The 21,093-nt window shown below is 51.7% G+C and overlaps 1 protein-coding gene across 1 annotated transcript in view; it reads right to left on the bottom strand.

Annotated features, from left to right (window-relative positions):
* Positions 1-19,580, bottom strand: part of CD276 (CD276 molecule) — a 30,386-nt gene extending 10,806 nt beyond the window's left edge. The window contains exons 1-4 of the mRNA XM_082386921.1: positions 19,434-19,580; positions 3,220-3,346; positions 873-1,220; positions 375-689 (exon numbers count right to left, since the gene is read on the bottom strand). Of these exons, the coding sequence (XP_082243047.1) occupies positions 375-689; positions 873-1,220; positions 3,220-3,292 (736 nt within the window). The 5' untranslated portion in view covers positions 3,293-3,346; positions 19,434-19,580. The remainder of the gene's footprint in view (positions 1-374; positions 690-872; positions 1,221-3,219; positions 3,347-19,433) is intronic.
* Between the last annotated feature and the right edge of the window lie 1,513 nt (positions 19,581-21,093).

Raw genomic sequence — 21,093 nt, 5'->3', positions numbered from 1 at the left:
TGGGGGGGCGGGTACCCGGCCTGGAGCAGCCTCCAGCCCTAGCAAAACTCCCCTTTCCGCCAGGATCCATTTCCCTCTCCTATCCTTCCGCTCTCTTCTGAGATCTGAATGCTTCTCCATTCTCTCCAGAGGTTTCCAGAGCCCTGGAGTCAGGGGACCCAGAGAGCTGAGAGGACCTGTAATCATCACCCTCACCCACTCCCACCACGGTTAGATTGCCGCCTATGCACCCTGTTTATCTTTTCCGTTATTATTATTAGGCATCTCACTGTTCCGGGAGACTGAAGGTATGGAGCTAGATTCAGATACCGTGACCCCTGCACACAGGACCACCCCCACCCCCAGGGGGACATTTAAGAAAACAAAACAAAAACCTGTGGGGCTTCTATGCGGTGTAATGGTGACAGAGCCATGAGCGTCCTGCTGCAGCACGGGGTTGCGCACCAGGCAGCTGTAGGTGCCATTAGCGCCCAACACCACCCTCAGGACACTGCGCACGTCGAACAAGCCCTGCTCCTTAGCCGTCTGCGACGTGGTTACGTTGCCGGTCAAGGGCGCACCCTGCCCATCCTGCCAGAACACTTTGGCCTCGGGGTAGCCCCGGTAGCTGGAGCACGTGATGGTCACCGTGTCCCCGGGCCGCAGGTCCTTGTTGGGCTCCAGGGTCAGGCTGGGCTTTGAGTAGGGGGCTGGAGGGGAGCAGAGGGTAGAGGGCAGAGGTCAAGGTAAGGCAAGGGCAGCGGGACACAGTGGAGGGGAAAGGTGCCTGGGGCTGTGAGGACACGGGTCAGCCCTGGGGCAGTGGGTAAAGGGGCTGCGGGAAGTATGAGGGGTGTGCCAAAGGGAGGGCACCCCCCTTTCGCGGCTCTCACCTGCCACCTGCAGGCTGACCGCGGCGCTGCCGCTGCCAAAGTCCCGGATGTTCAGAAAGCAGGTAAAGCTGCCCTCATCAGCCACGCGCACGCGCTGCAGCCTCAGGGACGCGTTGCCCTGAGCCAGCAGGTCTGGGAAGAGCGCAGTGCGATTGGCATAGGCGCTGCCCTGGTCGCGGCCCTCGGCGAAGCTGTGCACCAGCTGTTTGGTTTCTGTCAGCTGCCAGATGAGGTTGAGCTGTGCCAGGCTGAAGCCAGGCTCGGGCGAGAAGGAGCAGCGCAGGGTGGCGTCAGTGCCCACGAGGGCCACCACGGGGTCTTCAGGGATCCAGACTTCCACTGCGGCGCCTGGGGATGGGGTTGGTGGGGTGGGACGGTGAGGAGGGGACGGGACACTCCGGGCCTCCCTAGTCCCCCTCCCCTTCCAGGTTAACTTCAGACCCTGTCCACCACCCCCCCTTTTTTTTTTAAGGCCTAAGAGTTTATTACCTTTGGTTCTAATTCAATCAGCAGGAATATAGTAAGCACCCACTATGCCAGGGGTAAGAGTTAGGAATGCCACGGAGAACAACACCAAGGTCACACCTCTACAGAGCTTACGTTTTAGTGGGAGAGAGGGACAAACTAGCACACAAATTCTTATTAGTATGTGATTAGGGGTATGAAGGAAGAAAGCAAGCCAATGGATAGAAAGCAAGGAGGTAGCTTTTCGAAACTCTGGCAGGTATTTTACACCTGTCTGTGCTGGTTGCATTTCCCAAATATATATTATCTTTATAAATTGTAAAAAGGGAGTCTTAAAAAAGTATGCACCAAAATGTTATTAGTGGTTTTCTCTGGATGAGAAAGAATCACAAGTGCTTTTTCATTTTTCTTTTCCTAAATACACGATTAGTTTTTATGCAAGAAAGAAAGAATACCCATGCATTTAAATATGGTGGTGAGCCACTTTCTCCATAAAGAGATATTAAGCTGAGATTGAAAGGGAATGAAAAAAGAGTATGACATAACCAGAGAAAAGCCCGGTGGGGCAGGTTCCCCCGCTCCTACCCCTGCCCTCTATCCTGTGGATATACCCTGCAGCCTCCCACCCAGTCACCTCTGCCTCCAGTCCAGCTCTTCTTTTAGAGCCCTGGAAAGTTAAGTAGGGGTTCCTGATAGCTTTTCTTTTGGTGAGATGTGTACCCTAGCCTGGCACTGCCATTCTTGGGTAATGGTTAGATTGTGTGCTTTGGGCACCAGCAAAGCAGGCACACTCAAAAAGTGTGAAGATCAAACAGTCTCGAAACAAAGCTAACTGAATACTGCACTCATTAAAGGTTTCTCACACTTAGAAAAATAGCATTTTATAGTTAGTATTTTCATCATGAATAACATACAGGGAGTGGGTATCATCATCTTTGCAGTGTGTAGTGATCTCTAAAGGTCTTAAGTGGGCATTGGATCTCTTGCCACAATGCCAGGTGCCACAGGCCAGCTCTCCAGTTGGAGACCAACAGGGTGCCCCTTGTATCGGGCATTTGGGGGATGAAACCGGAGGAATCACCCAGACAAAGCCCTTTGTCTAAAGAAATCAAAGGATCAATAGCTCTGAGTAAAGCGGTGCTTCCTCTTTCCGACCACCAGATGGCACCAGACACTCAACTTTGTCTTCCCCTTGGCGGGAGAAGGCAAACTCTCCCTTAGAGCAGAAACTGATAAGGATTTGAATTATGATGATGCTGTTATTAAAGTAGCTGCCATTATTGAATGCTAACTCTGTGCCAAGAACTGTGTGGGAAGATTTACACACCTGCTATGTGGCTGGCATCAGTCTTGGCCCTGGGGATACATCCTGCTCTTTGAGCAGAGCAGGCAATAAGCAAGCAAACATATAATATGTCAGGTAGAGATAAATGTTGGGAAGAAGCATGAAGTAAGGTCGGGGAAAGGGAGGGAAGATGAGCTATTTTATACAGGTAGCCAGGAAAGCCTGGGGAAGGTGGCATTTGAGCAAAGGCTTGAATGAAATAAGGGATCAAGTCATGCAGACATTCAGGGGCAGAAAGTTTCAGGCAGAGGGAACAGTATGTGCAAAGGCCCTGGGGAGGAAGCACACATACAGTTTGTTCGAGAAACAGCGTTATCACATTTAGTGCTCACATTACCATTTTACCAAAGAGAAAACAGAGGCTAAAAATGTAAAGTAAGTTGCCTGTTGGATCCCAGAGGTAGGAACGAGGTGGATAGGGCAGAGAGGAGATTGGGAGGAGGTTAGCCAAAACCTCCCCAGCCCTGCTAGATAGACAGGCTTGGTGGGAGTGGTCCCCTCCTCCCCCACCTCCAGGCCCCACTCTGCTCCCCTCACCTGCGAGGCAGAGCCACAGCACTCCCAGGGCAGTGGCCACACGCATACCCGTGCTGCCTGGTCCACACAGCATCTTCCCGTGAGGCAGCTGACAGCTGGGCTCTCCGTGGTGGAAGGCTGCCCCTGCCTGCGAGGAAGAGGAAGTGAGGCCTTTGTCACAAAATGTCCTCCCCAGGCCCTCTCTCACCTCATCTCCCCTGGACCAGCTTGGTGGAAGGCTGCAACTGCCCGCTGGGAGGTCCTCCCTCCTACACCCGCACAAGGTTCCCTGCTGAGGGATATTTTGAGAGATGCTGGCAGGAGGGAAGTGAGTCACTGGGGAGGCTGGATCAGGGGAGCAGGGCAGGGGGCAGCTGGGACCCACCCCTTCTAAGATGTTAGTATGCAAGCAAAAGGAAGGAGAGGCAAGGCGGCAAGGCAAGTCTGCCTGCTCAGGCCAAGGATGTACACGGATTGGCTCAAGACAACAGCTAGTCGGGGAGAATAAGACTTAGAGATTGGCTAAGAGGTTGGAAGTTTATCCTAAAGGCAGCTGGGAGCCACTGAAGGTTCTGGAATAGAGGAAAGGCTATGGTCAGAGCTGTGGTTCCTAAAGATTACTCTGACAGCATGTGCAGGATAAATGAGAAGAGCTGGACAGAAGAGACAAAGCAGGTCTGGGGGAAAGCGACAGCATGGTAGGACAGGGGAGAGAGAGAGAGAGCAGTCAGGGTGTCCGCGGTTTTGAGCCCAGTGACCAGGTGGGGCACTCACGGAGACAGAGAATGTGGAAGGGTTCAGTGTAGGGCACGTACAGTGAGCAGTGTTTGTGCAGGAACTTCCAGGTGAGACTTCTAGAAGGCAGCCTGGTATATGAGTACGGGGCTGAAGGGAAAGGACACTAGCTAGTTTAACCTCTGTGTATTGAGTGCCCAAGACCGATCAGAAATGGACAAGGCCTGGACTGGGGCTGACCCCCCAAGCGGAGTCAGGACCGAGTGAGGTATTTCTGTGATACACGTCAGACCTGAGCCAGGGAGGCCCAGACCTCCCTGGGTCCAGCCCTGCTCCTGGTCCTGGCTGCCCTCCTGCCCGCCCCCAGCCCCACCAAGCTGTCCGCCTTCTCCCTGTGTCCCACAGCTGCTGCCTGATTGTTCGTGCCACCTCCTGACCAAACCATATCACCAGGGTCGATTCATGCTATCCAACACGATTTCACAAAAATATAAAAGGTTTCACATTCTCCAAACCACCCAGGGAGCCGGGCTGCCTGACTTGGTCCCATTCTGCAAGAAGAAAAAAATTAAAGCCCAGATAAGGGAGGGGACTTCGTTAATGTGATGTAATTTGCCAGGGAGCACAGATGAGAAGGGTTTGAGTTCCCCACCTCCTGACACACCTCTCTGCCCTTCCAGGGAGCAAATGTCATCAACAGCCATTAGCATCAATTCCAGTCACAGGCACCCAGCCTCAACCCTCCCAATCCCCGCCTAGCACCCCACTCCCCACCCCATACACACACACCCAGCAGCTGAGCTGAGGGAGTCCCTTAGCCAAGCCGGGTGCATCCTGCCCAGCCCATCCTCCACCCCCAGCTGTCCGCGGCGGGGAAGCCCTGAGCAGCCACTTCCTTCCCAGACACTTCCGGTCCAAACCTGGCGGCCTCAAAGCCTTGCCGCCTGCTGAGTCAGCAGCCTTCGCGCTCCATTCATAAAATCACCCTTGGCGGGCGCCACATCCTGCCTACAAGGGCCACCACAGCCCAGAGGAAGTGCTGGCAGCCAGCGGCCTGCCATGCTTGCCTGCCCACTGAAGGAATCACAGGGACTAAGGTTAAGAAGCTCCCAGATTCCAAGTCTCCCTTCCTTTCTTTCACCCCCAGACAGAACCAAGGCCTGTCCTTCCTGGGCCTCCTTCACCCTTCCCACTGCTGCCCATGCCCACCGTCTCCCACCCTGACCTGTGCGACCAGCACTCCTGTGATCCTCCTGGGACCCTCCAGCCCGTCCCTGACAACCCCACACTTTACATGTCTCCTCTTAGGACCTGAGGCAGGAATCTGCTCACATCCTTCCCCCACAGGGACCTCTCATGGTTCCCTATTTACCGTGGGAGTAAACCCACACTCCTCTGCCTGGCACTCGAGACCTTTCTTGTGACCTCTCCTTCATCCATCAAGCTAATTCCTGCCACTGGGTTGTACTTGCCAGGGTCGCTTGGGACTGCCTGCCTCCCCACGAATGTGGGGAGGTCAGGGAGCACCTCTCTTCCGACCAGAACTATCAGGTTCCCCAAGGGCCGAGCTGTCCTTCCCTCCAGAGGGAGGATGAGAGGTTCCCAGGGGTGGGCACTGGATTTGCTCCCTTCAACTCCCTTCTTAGACTCTGGACTCAGGGAAGTTCCCACTCTCATGCTTTCCCTGGGGAGAGGCCCTTGACAGACCAGAACCGAGGACACCAAGAGACTCCCACCCCAATATCTGGGCTCCCAGAGCTGAGGGCAGGAGGGAGGAACACATCTCAGAGACACGATGTTGCCAGGGAATGGGCGCATGGCCCGTGACCAGTGGGACAGATGGGCTGCCCAGTACACAGAGCCCCATGGAGACACACAGACCTCACGCTGCATTCATACCACGTTGCCCACCTTTTCTACAAAGGGGAATTGTCATCCCCAGGCAGGACCTGCCCTGGAGTCAGGATGTACAGCCCCTCCCAGTGAGTCAGCAGCCGGTTCTTCCTCCTCCTCCTCCTTCCCCCTCGTCAACCCCAGTTCCAGCCGAATGTGGGAACTCCACGGAACCCTGCCAGGAAAGACCACAGGGTGCCTTGGCTTTCCCAGAGGAGCAGGAGTGAGGGGGCCAGGCCACCCTTGGCCTGAGGGTACAGTAAGTGCATCCAACCTCAGCAGAGGTGGAGCCACAGGGAAGCTCCCAAGAGATGACCCAAGATGTACCCCCATAAAGCCAAAACCAAAAATCAAGGGCTGAGGCTGGGCTCTATACCAAGATGCCCTGGACCTGGGGATATCCAAGAGGAACTCCTTGCCCCTACCATGACCACCAGTAACACCCCATATTCTCTTAACCCCCTGCCTCTTCCCAATTCCTGCAGGGGCTGCTTGGACATTTCCCACAGAGAGGGCAAGAAGGGTCAAGCCACATAACCAGTGCCAATCTTTGCTAGCCAGCATAGGATAGAAGCACAGCTTCTGAAAACAGCAGTTAAGCCTCTGGATCCAGCTATGCCTGAAGAAAGCTGCACACCTAGACTGCCCAGATACTTGAGCCAATCATTTTTTTCCCCCCTCAGGCCAGTTTGAGCTAAGTTTTTATTACCTGCAATTGAAGGAGTCCTTGAATATACATTCATTTGTGTATTTAGTTATTGACTTAACTATTCACCAAGTGCCTGGTAGGCAGGCACTGGGAACAGAGAGGACTAAGCTGCGTCTGTCCTGCATCAATAGGGAAGTGCACAGAAATCACCACAGCTCCATACAGGTACTGTTTAAGATACAGTGAGCGCTATTTGGAGGCACCTCAGAGATATGATAACCCAAAGGTGAGTGCTGACAAATGATGAGCAGCTCCCCAGGTAGACAGGCTGGGAAAGGTGGTCTCTCCCCAGCCCCAGGAGACCTGTCCTCCTGGCACTGCTTGTCTGCCTCTCAGCCAGATCTCTTTGCAACAGTAAAAAGTGAGCCCAAAGTTTGGGTTCTAGTCCCAGTTCTGACACTTTGCTGTGCAGTCTTAATAGGTGACTTCCCCTCTCTGAGTTCAATGTTCCCATTTATAAAAGAAAAAACGCTTTACTGGATGCTAATGGAACGTCATTAGTACGTTAAGCCTTCATGTACTCTATCCTTAAGGTCTAGCCAATTAACTGCCATGCAGGTCACACTGAAATGTACAAAATGACTGTGGTAGAAACCACTAGTGTTCCCCTTACATCTATTCTCTTCCTCTTCTGTAGAATATTTTGTTAGGCACAGGGCCTCTTGGCTAAAGACTACAGATCCCAGCCTGCCTTGCAGCAGGGTATGGCCATGTGATCATTTTCTGGTTAATAGGATGTGGGAGGAACTGATGTGTACAACTTCTGGGGCATGCCTTTAAAGAGAAGGAGCATACCCTCTCTCTTCTCCTCCCCCTTCCCACTGGCTGGAACACAGACGTGGTGAGCAATCTAGGACCATGCTGCCAAAGGCAACACCCTGGGGACTGCAGAACAGCAGGACAGAAGGCCCCTGAGTGGCTGCAGTATCAGCCCTGGACATACCCGGACTGTCACTTGGGTGAGAATAAGCATCTATTCTAGCATCACCGTTATTTTGGATCTTTCTTACAGCATCTGAAGTGACTAATTTAGGGACTCATCCCTCCCTTCCTCTCCCGCCTTCTCTTCCCCCTCTTCCCACCCCGTGAAAATTGCTACTGCTCAGAGCAGCAAAAGGAAACCACATCTAAAATAGGTGTTTCAAAACATGAACTGAACACTATCTCATCAGAGTCACTTAATGATACCTGGGCACAGCTTAGGAGATATTTCAAGGGTAGACATGACTGGTCTTAGGGATTCTTTGTATGCGAGGGGCTGAAAGAGCCAAGGATGTACCGAAGGCTTCAACCAATGGGTGCGTGTGTCACACATAGAAGATGGGGAGACCTGGAAATGAGGGGGAAGAACAATTCTGATTGGGCTTGGAATCGATCATCCATGACAAAATGTCTGATGGATTCCTGGACACACAGAGCTGGAACTCAAAACAGGACGGGGGAGCTGTTCATGGAAGCCAAAGTTGGGATCACTGAGGGAGCTCATGGAATGAGAAGAGCCCCCCCCCCCCCCCCGCAACAAATCCTGAAGAAGATGCAGAAGTTAATGGTCAGGTCGCAGAACGGGGAAGCTTTCTCTGGCCACTCCCACAACCTCTGTGTGCTCCCTCTAGTGACGGGCACCCACTACCTCCCAAAGAAATCCACTGGCTTTTGAGCAGCTCTCGTTGGTGGAAAGCTCTACCTTTCACTGAGCCGAAGTCTGTCAGCCCATATCATTCCTCATTCGACCCCCTGGAGCATGCAGAACAAGTCTGCCCCCTCCCTTATAACAGCCCTGCAAGTATTAGATCTTCCTCACCCTGGTAGAGGTCATACTGGGCAACCATGCCACATTTTTCACCAAAACAACCCAAAATAATAGACTGTCAAATCTGTGGCCAACAACCAGCAGGCATTTGCTCACATTGCTGCAGATGCACATCTCTGCCATCCTCTTCCGAAAACTTCAGGGAAGGGGTGGAGCTTTATAGGATGTTTCATTTGTTACTATTACATTTCATCCAGTTAAGCTGAGTCCCTCACTCCAACTAACTGCCATGATATATTTTTTTTAATTATGGCAAAATACACACAACATCAAGTTTACCATTTGAAACTTTTTTTCTTCTTTTTTGCCTCACCCCATGGCTTGTGGGATCTTAGTTCCCCAACCAGGGATCGAACCTGGGCCCTCGGCAGTGAAAGCGTGTAGTCCTAACAACTTGACCACCAGGGAATTCCCATTTTAACCATTTTTAAGTGTACAGTTTGGTGGCATTAAGTGCAGTCACAGTGTTATGTAACCATGCCACGATATTATGTAACGATGCCGTTTTTGAAGTACTGTTTTGACAGTACCTGGTGCATAGAAGGTGCTCAATAATTTTTTGGTGGATGAAGAGAACAAATGAATTTATCTAAAAAGGTTGCCCTCCTCTCCCCACTTTGTTTCTTGTGTCATCAAGGTCCTTAGGGAGAGGACAGGAACAGGAAAGCCCTACAGCACTAGGGTCTGCCCCAGGATCAACGTCCATCCACTATTCAGGGCTTTGGGGTTACAAGTTTTCCTACTTGTGCTGACACTCACCCAGCAGCCCATCTATCTCATCCCCAAAGTGTCACTGCTTCTGGCGGGGGACCACTCAAGTGGAAAAGAACCAGAAAAAAGGCTCATTTGAAGAAGCTGGACTCTTCCTCAAGTGCTCAATTGACAATTAGTTCCAGGGTTTTGTCAGGGATTAAGGTCACCAATCTGTTCTTCCCGTAATCTACCTTATTCCCCATAAAACTGGTTATTTGCCCATCTTAGGTCTTCCAGCATTCATTTATCCATTCACACAACAAACATGATGCAGGTTTATAGCCGGCATTACAGGAATGGAGGGTCAAGCACTTCATGGAGGAGTGGGGAGGTTTAGTTGGACCTCATAGAGGAGGAGACGTTTCAGCTGTCTGGCACAGGGGGCAGCACCAGCAAAGTCACGGGGAGGAGCAAGCACCCACAGCATATTCTGGGAAGACGGGGACTCCGAGGAGAGGCAGTCAGGAGATGAGAGGCAAGGGAGGTGCTCAGGGGTCAGTTAGGGACCCTGGATTGATTCTGTACACAGTGGGAAACTGGAATGCTGCGACCCACACCTTCCCGCTCCCCCCACCCCATCTACCCCAGTTGTCCTGAAATATCCCTGATAGCTTCTCAGAGATCTTATCTCCAAATTCACTCCGCAATCCTAGGGGCCAGAAGACAAATCCATTTAAAGCAGATTATCACCTCCACTCCTGGCCTGAACTTCGGTTCCTTCTTAACAGCTTCTGTCCCTTCTTTCCTTGATACAGAAGCAAAACAGATGCTGCGCAGACCTTCTCTGCCTTCACTAGTTAGTCTTTTTTTTTTTTTTTTTTTTTTAATTATTTATTTATGGCTGTGTTGGGTCTTCGTTTCTGTGCGAGGGCTTTCTCCAGTTGCGGCAAGCGGGAGCCACTCTTCATCTCGGTGCGCGGGCCTCTCACTGTCATGGCCTCTCTTGTTGCAGAGCACAAGCTCCAGACGCGCAGGCTCAGTAGTTGTGGCTCACGGGCCTAGTTGCTCCGCGGCATGTGGGATCTTCCCAGACCAGGGCTCGAACCCATGTCCCCTGCATTGGCAGGCAGATTCTCAACCACTGCGCCACCAGGGAAGCCCCACTAGTCAGTCTTGATACTCTTATTTTGTTCCTCATCCTTTCTTCTAGAGTGCCCCTCCTTCGTTCTAGGCTGACTCCTGGTGATAACAGGGCTCCACTTTCCTGCAGGGAACCCATTCCATCTGGTGCTGGTGGGGCTCATCCCCAGCCTCAGGCCTCAGCGTGTGACCAGACCCAGCTTACTGGAGAATGCCTGCCCTGCCCCCACTCAGTGATCTGCTTGGGAATGAGCCTGTGAGCCAAGCCACACCCAATCAAAGACCTCCCAGGGCTCTGCTGCTCGCCCTCTCAGAAAACACTCTTTCTTGCTGAGGTTGCTAAGAAGGATGTGGTCTGGGGCTGTTGGCAATGAATCTATCAGCTAGCAATAACCTAAAGAATTGATCCAAACAAATACAGAGGCAGAGGTGAAGGCAGGAGGGATACTGAGCCCCGAAAACAACATTTCAGCCCCTAGGCCTGAAGCAAGCTGCTAGACTAGACTGCCCAGATACATGAGTAATCTTTATTTTTTTCCTTAAGCCAGTTTGAGCCAGGTTTCTATTATCTACAGCCGAAGGAGTCCTTGAATATACATTCATTCGTGTATTTAGCTATTCACTTCACTGAGGGCCTGTTAGGCAGGCAATGGGGACAGAGAGAGGACTAAGCCAGTCTCTGTCCTCAAGGAGCCTGCATTACAATAGGGGAGTGCAAGAAATCACTGCAGTTCAGTACAGTGTACTATTTAAGATACAGTGAGGACCACTTGGAGGTACCTCAGAGACATGATAACCCTAAAGGTGAACCCTTAAGATTGACCTGAAGCTCCCCAGGTGGTCAGGCTGGGAAAGGCCATTCCAGGCACTGGGAGAAACCCAGGCAAAGGCAGTGAGGTAGGAAGCAGCATGGGAGGCTGGAGGAATGCAGGCCCTTCCATGTCAGCAGACAGGAGATGTAAGATGGTGGTCACAGGAGGAGGAGAAGCTAAAGGGCAAGCCAGGGCTGGAACAGGAGGTCATGTTTGGATTTAGCTTGTAGGTGATAAGAAAGAAAGGGTTTTAAGTAGAGGAGTAATATTGTTGCCATAGGTAGGCCCAACCTTTGATTAACTGATGCATATGTAATGTTAACCTTGCAGAGGAGGTTTGAATTTTAAAGGATGACATTTTAAAAGGGCAATGGTTTACTCAAAATAAGAGCTGATGGCAGAATTTCGGGCATCAAAGAATTTTTTCTCTAGATCGTGTCCTCCCGGAGATGCACAAAATACCCTGCTCAGCCTGTGTGTAGGACCTACTGCTGGTTCTGGATGTAGAATCGAGTCAGGCAGGGGTCAGCAAATTTCTTCTGTGAAGGTCCAGATAGCAAATGTTTTAGGCTTTGCAGGCCCTCCCATATCTGTCACAAGTGCTCGACTCTGCCCTTACAGCAGGAAAGCAGCCAGAGACAGTGCATAAATGCATGAGCAGAGCTGTGTTCCAATAGAACTTTATTTATGGACGCTCGGAACTGAATTGCATATAATTTTCATGAATCACATGATTTTTTTTTCAACCATTAGAAATGTAAAAACCATTCTTAGCTTCTGGGCTATACAAAAACAAGCGGCAAAAGATTTGGCCCAGGGGCCATAGTTGGCAGGGACTGGTTTACAGAAACACTAGCTCCATTCTCAAAGATACCAAGGCAGCAGCAAAAATGGAAAACTACAGGGAACTGGTACATTAATTATGGTGCATCTATATAATGGAATAGCATACCGCCTTTCAAAAGAAGGTGTACTTACATGGAAATAAGCCCATGACATAGGTCATGTGAATAAAGAATATTGTGAGTTATATGACCTAATTTCTATATTAATAAATGGTCCCATGGTCCCAGATCTAGTCACCTACCTCTCACTCCATCTCCTATATTTCAGTGCAGGCCCTTCCTTCTCTGGCACTGAACCCCCTGGAACTTGCTCCTAGGCCCTCTCCTTAATTCTCTCTACTATTTTTTCCTAGATGATTTCATCCACTCCCATGGCTTTAAATATCATTTATATGCTGGCAACTCCCAGATTTACTTCTCCAAGTCCACACCTCTCATCTGAGCTCCAAACTTAAACCCAACTGTCTCCTAAATATCTGTGTTCCAATGACTCACAGGCATCTCCCTCTTAACATGTCCCTCTTCAAACTCTTGATTTCTCCCCCAAACCTGTTCCTCCCCAGCCCTTCCCACTTCGTAAAGGCACCATCTTCCACCCCCTCTGATCAAGCCAGAAACCTGATTTCTCACACCCTTACAATCCGTCACCAAGAACAGTCATCCCTGAGCCCAAAATATATCTCAAGGGTCTGCAAGCTACAGCCCCAGCACCAAATCCAGCTTACCACCTGCTTTTGTTCAGTTCACCAGTTAAGACAAGGTTTACCTTTTTAAATGGTTAGAAAACCAAAAGAAGAAGACTATTTCATGACACATGGAAATCACATGAAATTCAAATTTCAGTATCCGTAAATAAAGTTTCATCGGCACACAGCCACACTTCATTCATTCACATATTGTCTGTGGCTGCTTTTCCACTACAACAGTAGAACTGAGTAGTTGCAATAGTCACAAAGCCTAAACTATTTACTTTCTGGCCCTTCACAGAAAAAGTTTGGCAACCCGATATATCTTTACTCTCTCTATTCCCCTCCACCTCTGTTTCTCTCTCTGGTCTGCCAAGTCGCCATCATCTCTTGCCTGCAAGACTACAAAAGCCTCCTCACTGGTCCCCCACTTTCTCTCTTGTCCCCCAACCCAGTTCTATACTCCCATCTAGACTCTACACAGCAACCAGAAAAACTGCTGTAAAAACAAAAGTGCATCATGTCATCACTTTCAATATCTAATCAGCTCCTCCATGGCATATAGGGCCCTGCCTGGTCCAGCCCTGCCCACCTCCCCAGCCTCACCTCCTCCCACTGACCTCTCATCAGGGTCTCTTACAATGAGACCCTCTTCCCTACCTCACAGGGTTTTTGCAAACACAGTTCCTTCTTCCTGGATGACATCCTGAGGGTCACCTTGGCAGAAAAGCTGGGTTGGAGGTCTGCCACTCTAAGGATGTCCCTGTTCTGCGTTGCAGTTTGTTTACCTCGTGTCATACTGGGACCTCCCTGAGCAGGAACCACGTCTGCTTTATTTACTATTGGATCCTTAGTTCTACCAAAGGCTTGGCACATAATGAGTGTTCAAAGCACTGTTCAGTGAATGAATAAATGAATGAATGAATGAATGAATGCCTGTGTGTTTAGATAGATAGAGAGATGGATGGATGAATGTTTGTATATAGAAAATGGGTCTGGAAGTGTGATAGTGAACCCAACTCTGGGGCATGGGGATGAAGGTAAAGGTCTACTTCCACCTTCTAGTTGATGTACTTCTATAACTTTGACAACGAGCATGTAATTCTTTTGTATTAACAAACGAAAAAGGAAAAGAGCAACATAAAGATTTATGTGGGTTTTAGACCAGGCTCTATCACTGACTTGCTAGGCTCGCTAGAGCAAGCCCATTGCCTCTCAGGGTCTTCATCTCCCTAACCGTCAAAGGAAGGTCCTGGCCTCCTTCCTGTGCTATGACCACGATCACATGCTGGGCTGGTGTGGTCACGAGAAGCTTCATGGAAGGAGTGAGCCCTGGTGTTTTAGAAGATGACTCTGGAGTCGGAGATATAGGTTCAAATCCAGACTCTGCCACTTCCTAGCCATGCGACCTTGGGAAAACATCCTCTCTGAGTCTCAGTTTGCTCATTTGTGCAATAGGAATTTAAACTCTACCCTCATAGGATGATTATAGGACTCAACTGAGCAAAATTATCTAAACTGTCCTAGTTAGTATAGGTGCTCTGTAAATGGAGTCTGGGGAAAGAGTCGAGGGGATCTCCAGAGTTCCCTGGGCATCCTGTTGGCCTTCCTTTTTCCTGATAATGAGTCAGTTTGGGCCTTTGGAGTTCAAGGCTGTCCACTGGGCACTGCTCCCCAGCCCCGTGATCCCACCCAAGAGAAGAAATCAATTCTTCCTCTCAAAGTGATTTCTGTGTGAGTCAAGACGGCAGTGTGTCATCAGCGCCAGCCCGGCAGAGTGGGGCTGGCATCTGCAGCTTGCTTCCCTTATGGCTTATAGGAAGAACAAGGAAGAGGGAGAACAGGACAGAGCAGAGCCCCTGGCCTCCCCAAGCCAGACCATCCCCACCGAGGCACCCTCTCCACACTGAAGTCAGGGCATCAGAACCGGAGGAGGCAAAACCAGAGAGAATGTAGACATCTCAGCAGATCTGAGAACACGGTGACTTTTGCTACAGCAGCTGGCCTGCCTCTCACACCCTCTTCTGGCTAAGGGGCCACCACAAAATGAGTTTGCATCTTCCAGGGTTCAACAGCCACTTGACAAGGCAGTGTGACACCATCTCAGAACTGGAAGTGCGTGCAGAGGCTATATACGCACGTGGGTGCACACGGGAGGTACACACACACACACACACCCCATCAGAAACACAGAGCCCTGAAAAAAAGTGAAAGCTACACTTAGCCCAGAAGAGGTCTGGCCAGAAAAAAAAGGATTCGAAGGAGGGGAGTGGAGAAAGGAAGGGAAGGCATGAGAGAGCATAAGAGCAAATCAGAGGGCGGATCCCAGGTCAAGCCCTGGCAGGCCTGCGGCACACATATCTGCATTCACTCAACTTCTGCGGAGTCCTGTTAAGAGCCTACCTAGATATGTCTGGAAACCCCATCCCTTCCAGAAGCCTTTCCAGACTTCACTCAAGGAAGGGTCCACTTACTCCAGATGTGTTCTACCTAAACACCTCCCTGCCTTCACATTCTTTAGGTTTCTACCCTGAAAGAGGTTCACCCTGGCAGAACAATGCTGCAGACCCCTCTCCACCTAAGCACCAGCCCCCCTGGATCTCCAGGGATTCCTCCTCGTGAGTGTAGCAGGCGCCACCGGTCCTCAGAGCTTGAAGGCTCCTTGGAGTTCACCTGTCCAGTGCCCACTTCCATGCCCATCACAGAGATGGGAATCTGAGCCTAGAGAAACGAGTGTAGGCTGCCACGCTCAGTCATCAGTCACCATGAGAGGTGACTAAGGGCCTGCTCACAAGTGGCCCTGGGCCTCAATTCCTCACCTATTGAATGGCATCATCAGGCTGCCTTGCCTGCCCCAGGGTACAGTCTGAGCTCAGGTACAGCAGACAGGCCTAGGTTCAGATTCTAACTCGGAAGCCTTGCTAGACACATGATCAAGTTTAAATGACTTAACCTCTTTGAGATTTGATTCCACATCCCTAAAAAGCGGGTAACAATCCTACCCCACAGAACTGCTGTAAGAATAAAATAACATACACAGAGGACTTAAAGCCCCTAGCACTCAAACAGTGGTAACGATTATTACTACTTTTGTTATTATTGCCATGGGCATGGGGAAAAGGCCTCCTGGGATCCTCTGCACTGAGCCTCCTCTGACAGGCTATATACATCTATACATCTAGGTCCCTGGGAACAGTACTCTTTCTCTGACCCCCTTTGCTCCTAGGACCCCATCAGCACCCAAGCTCCAAAGCAGCAAATCACAATTCGGCTCCATCTCTGTGTCTGGCTCATTCCTGGTGGTCCTCTCTCCCTTCCTCTTCCCAGTGGGCTCAAGCCCCTACTGCCCCCGCTGCCACCACATCCCCCAGTACAGGGCCTCCCCCATAAGCACACATTCCAGTGTCTCCCCCATGGGAGGCCCAGTTCCTGGGAGCCTACACTGACTTAGGGTGACCTGGGAGCCCTGCCTCCCAGAGGTAGTATCTCTCCTTGCTCCAAGGTTCCCAACAATAGATGTTTCTCAAACTCCACTCCCAGCGAGTTCCCTCCAACATACCCTCCCTAAGCCTCAGGAAGGCCAAAGGTCCAAAGGCATTAGGGGTGTGGAGGAGGCTTTCATTCTCTGGACCACAAAGAGAATGAGGAAGAATGGGGGCAGCTGGCTGGGAGCACTGGGCAGAACTGGAGGGTGTGAGAGGGACTCCTGAAAGGCACGAGTGTGCTGAGGACCAGGCCTCTCGAAGAGTAAGAACTCTTAGCAATAGTTCCAACTGGGCTGCAAGGACAACTACTCTGGGATACCCAGGTCAGGCCTGCCCTCTCCCCAGCTCCCCACATGAATCCTCTGCCTTGCTGTGGGGACCCTTAGCACATCTTATCAGGCTCCAGAATGAGGGGTAAAGACTGTGTCTGCCTCCAGAGTGGCAGAAAGAGCTAGTTCTGGAGGGAGACAGCATCCCAGCCCCAGAATTTGCCAACTGCATGTCTTTGGGCACAGGACTTCTTTCTGGGCCTCAGTTTACCCATCTATACAATGGAGCTAATGATACCCTACCTCATAGGACTGCATCCAGCACAGCCCCACGCCCCCAAACCTGAAAACTCAATGCGCCTATCTGGAATCTCTTACTGCAGGTGTGGCAGAACTGGGGTTGGCAGGCAAGGGTTACATAAAGCACACGTGGCCCCCTCCCAGATGTTTGATCCATTCTGAGCCAACGAGACCAAAAGAAATTTCTCAAAGATCACATGGACCGGTTCCCACCCTCTTTGCCCTCCCCCAGGCCCTGACTATGCCTTCCCTCTTTTGCCAGTGGACCTCCCTGTCATTCCTGCCCTGGGGGTGTGGGAAAAGGACAGCAATGGAAGTGGCCACCCACTCAGAGGATAAGCTCATGGGCAGTTACATCATCCTGCCTGCCCTTCTTCCTCCTCCCCTGACCCCGTGACTCAGGGCCATGGGTTCAGGCTCTGTTAATCTCAGAGGCTGCTTGGATTTGGGTCATTTTTCTTCACATAGCACAAGCCCTGTATGTCCAACCAAGAAGCAGCCTGCAATAAGCCAGACACTTGTTCTACAACACTTTCTAGGAGTCTCTTTGGGTGCTGTGGAATCCCAATTTACAGCTCTATGATCACACTCAGTCTCTGACCCCAAACAGTATTGCTCAGCTCAGCATCAAACCCAAATCCTACTCCAAAGAATGAAGATTGACGACTCCGTAGAAGGTTACAGTAAAAGGATAGAGGAATTCCCACCGGAACTTTCAGAAGTCAACCTCAGCAGAATAAGGACACAGGCTCTACAGAAGGGACAACACTTCTATAACTGTCCTTTCCACAAATATTCATGCACCTGACCCAGCTATCAGGCATCTGAGTATCTCAGACATTCAGCCAGCCTGCTTCCATCGGGTGCCCAGACAGAGGTGCAGAGGGCTGAGGACAGGAAGGAAAAGTGGTCCTCAAATCCCAGAACCCCTTCTCATCCTAGGGCTTGCTTTAATGTAGGCTTCCCATCTCTAACAAGCTGGATTGTCTGATTTCTTGGAACACAGGAGTCTGGAATGAATTGGAAAGCTCACTGGAAGCAGGCAGGAGAAACCACCAGTGATGTCATTGAAGAGAGAAAAGAATTCCAAAGTCAGTCATGGGACCAATACAAGCATCAACTGAAGCCACTTAGTGCAAAGCTCACTCCCTCAAGAGTCCCCTTGCTATACAAGTCCTTAGTGCAAAAACTGATGTTCACAGTGCTGATCTGAAGTCATGAAGGAAAATTTCACTGACATCAGGAGTGTCCTGATGTCAGACTGTGATATGTGTAATACAGCGGAGAAAGATTTCCATGCTTAATGGTTAACGTAAGTGTTAATGCTTAATCTCAGGAACTCCAGATATCAGGGAATATACTCACCCAAAATATTCCCATTTCCAAAAGAGCTGGAAATATGAGCCACCACTCATACCCACAGCCTCAGAGCCCTGCCACTCAGATCAGCCCAACCCATTGGACATGTTTAGAGTTAAAATTCAAGTTTAGACTTCAATTTCTCTCAGCCTCCAAAAGCACCCACCTGTGTGCAGGCCCCCAAACTATAAGGAAGGCTGCACAGCATCAGATTTCCTAGGGACTTCTGGGAGGCGAGAGGGAGTCAGAGAGGAGGCTGAACTAAATAAAGAACTCTCTTAAAAACAGAACAGCTTCATTACTTTCTAATATAGAAGCTAACTGCTAAAGACAAGCATGTAAGAGAAGGACCTAGGGCCTTCATTTAATGATGAAATCAGACTTATTTACAATTATCCACATCCAATTTGAAGGTAGTTTTTCTCAATTAAGTCAAACAAACCCTCCCAACTCCCCAATGGTTTTTGCCTTCCTATTCGCTTAATGTTTTCCTCGATGATAGATCCCATATCTGAGTCATCCATCACACATCTCTCATTAGGGCAGGTTTGGCTTAGAAAGAAATCCCCTTTTCTGGCGTTTCACTGCCTTAGGCCCCGAAACCTGCCAATTCGCTAGCTAAGCAGCAATAGAGGACCTGGGACACTGGGATTCAATCCCCTCCCCTCTAGTGTGTCCCCACCCTGGGTCCCTACCTTTCCTCCACCCCCTCTCCATCCTACCCCACCCACCATCTCCCTGAGACTTCCCAAGCCCAAATGGCCCCACCCCTGCTCCCTCATGCTCTGCCTCCCAGCCCCCAACACCTATGCATCCCTTCACCCAGGCCAGCTGTCCCTGCCCATCCTTCTCAGAATCTGTCCCCTCGTGCCCACTGCTGCCCGTGGAAGCCCTCCAGTCGCCCACTCCTTCATCCTACTGGGCCAGGCAGAATGGACCCCCACTCCCCGATCCAGCCCCTCGCCCTCCTCTCCCTGGCACCTCCCCCTCCTCAGAACTAGTGGTCAGGTCAGGGTGTTTTCCTCTGCAGGGACTCCGGGAGACCCTACTTCCCTCCTAGCTCCAGCTAGCGGCTTCGTGAAGCTTTCCAGAATCATCAACACAATGACAGATCTGCCTCTATTCCCCCTGCACACCCAGGGCCTCCGCGATCACAGCCACCCGCCCAGCCTCCTCCGGCGGTTTCCCGAGGGAGGGCAGGTCCCACACTGCCCCAGGCCCCGCCGGCCAGGGAGGGGAGGCAAGGTTGGGGGCGGGGCTGGACTCTGGTAGCCCCCTGCCGCCTCTGGGACCCAGAACCGGGGTTCACCGTGCTCCCCGCGCGGAGGCCAGCCCGGGCCCGGGGAGAGGGCTGGGGTGGGGGCGCCCTGCGAGAGACGGGGCTCACCGCCCGCTCTAGCAGCCCTGCAGCAGGCACGCTGCCCGGCAGCCCGGGGCAGGACTCGGCCGCAAACAAAGGCCGCCCGGACGCGCGCCGAGCCCGCCACGCAAGCACTCACCGCGCCGCGCCTGACTCCCGGGACTCGGGGACGCGGCGGAGCGCTGCCGAGTCGCCGCCGCCGCCGCCGCCGCGAGGCCGGGCGCGAAAGGGGTCCGGGGGCGGCCCCGGGAGTCCGAGGGGCGGGGCGGGCTGGAGGAAGCTGCAGGCCCGGAAAGGCGGCCCGGGTGCGCCCCAGAGGCAGGATTGGCCCCGCGGCGAAGGTTTGGGGCAGAGGCCTGAGCCCGCCCGCTGGGCAGGGCACCCGGCCGGGACCCGCCCCTGACCCGGGTCCAGACCCACGCGGGGGCCCTAGTAAAGGGGCGCTGGTCTGATCTCTGCCCATCTCCCACCCTGTCCCACCCTCCCAAGATCCGAAGTTTATTTTCTGCTAGGGGGACAGGTGAATGGTCACTGACCACCCCGGCTCCCCGTCCAGGCCGCTGGCAGCAGAGCCGGAGCTCGGATCTGGCTGTCTGACCCCCAGTCCAGTGTTCTCCGCCACCAGGCTGGTACCGTGGCCTGGAAAGGGTTAATTCGACTATGAGGCATTGAGAGCTGCTGGGAGCTCTCTATAAATACAGTGTGTCGTGGGCGCCTGAGCCAACCGCAGGGTAATTTCCACCTAGCTGGTTTTCCCCTTTTCCTTCCACCCCCGGCCACCCGGCCAGCCCTGCCCCCAGCCCCATGCCAGGCTAGTGGCCACCCCAGGCCCCCAAAGGGGGAGCAGCTCTGACACGCCCCCAAGCCCCTCCCCATGAACCTGGGGCTCTGTCTTTATAGGAACCAGTTCCAGCCTGGGAGGAGATAGGGGGGTCAGGCTTGAACCTCCAACCTGGGGAGAGATGGGGGTCAGGCCTCTGCCTCCGCACATGCGGCCCCTGCACCTGTTCTCTGACCTGTTCTCCATTAGTTACAGACAGCAACAGCTAAAGTGTAGCAGGCTTCTGTGGGCCAGGGTAGAGGCTAGGAGCTTTCCATGTGGGGCCTCTTTAAATCCTCACAACAGCTGGACCATGTAGATAATATTATCCCCATTTTATAGGTGAGAAAACTGAGGCTCAGAGAGATTAAAGGGACTCCAATTTATCTTACGGCCAGACCCACCACCAAGTGCCAGCAGCAGTATGGGAGAGGGCTTAGGAAACATGCATGGATACATGTTCATCTCTGTGTGTCAGCCACTGTTTTAAGCTCTTTACCAGTTTATCTCATTTCATCTTTCCAGCAATGCAATGAGGTAACTGCTATTATTATCCTCATTTTCACAAATAAGGAAATTAAGACACAAGGAGATAGGTAACTTACTTAAGGATATCCAACCATTAAGTGGAGGAACCAAGATTTGCCCCCTTGAATGTAAGTGCTGAATTCAAACTTAATTGTAGTGTGTTTGTGTGTGGCAGTGAGGCATGGGTGTGTGTATTTGTGAACACCTGTGAGTAACTCTCTGCATCTAAGTGCACATGTGTTTCTGAATGTAAGTTTGATAGCGGCTGTGTCTGTGTGACTGCTCCTAGGGATGGGGCAGAGAGTGGAGGGATCAAGGCCAGGCCATCTGGTCCAGAGTTCTTGAAGGTCATCAGCCTTCCCTCCAATCCAGCTTCTCTCTGCTCTGTCCAGCCCTGTCCAGCCTGGGCCTGGCCTCACAGTTCTCAGGATGAGTAGCCCCGAATAGGCCT

Source organism: Balaenoptera borealis (assembly GCF_965194805.1).
Source record: "Balaenoptera borealis genome assembly, chromosome: 3".
Lineage (NCBI taxonomy): Eukaryota > Metazoa > Chordata > Mammalia > Artiodactyla > Balaenopteridae > Balaenoptera > Balaenoptera borealis.
The sequence above is the reverse complement of the archived record's forward strand: the minus strand, read 5'-3'. Positions and strand labels throughout refer to the sequence as shown.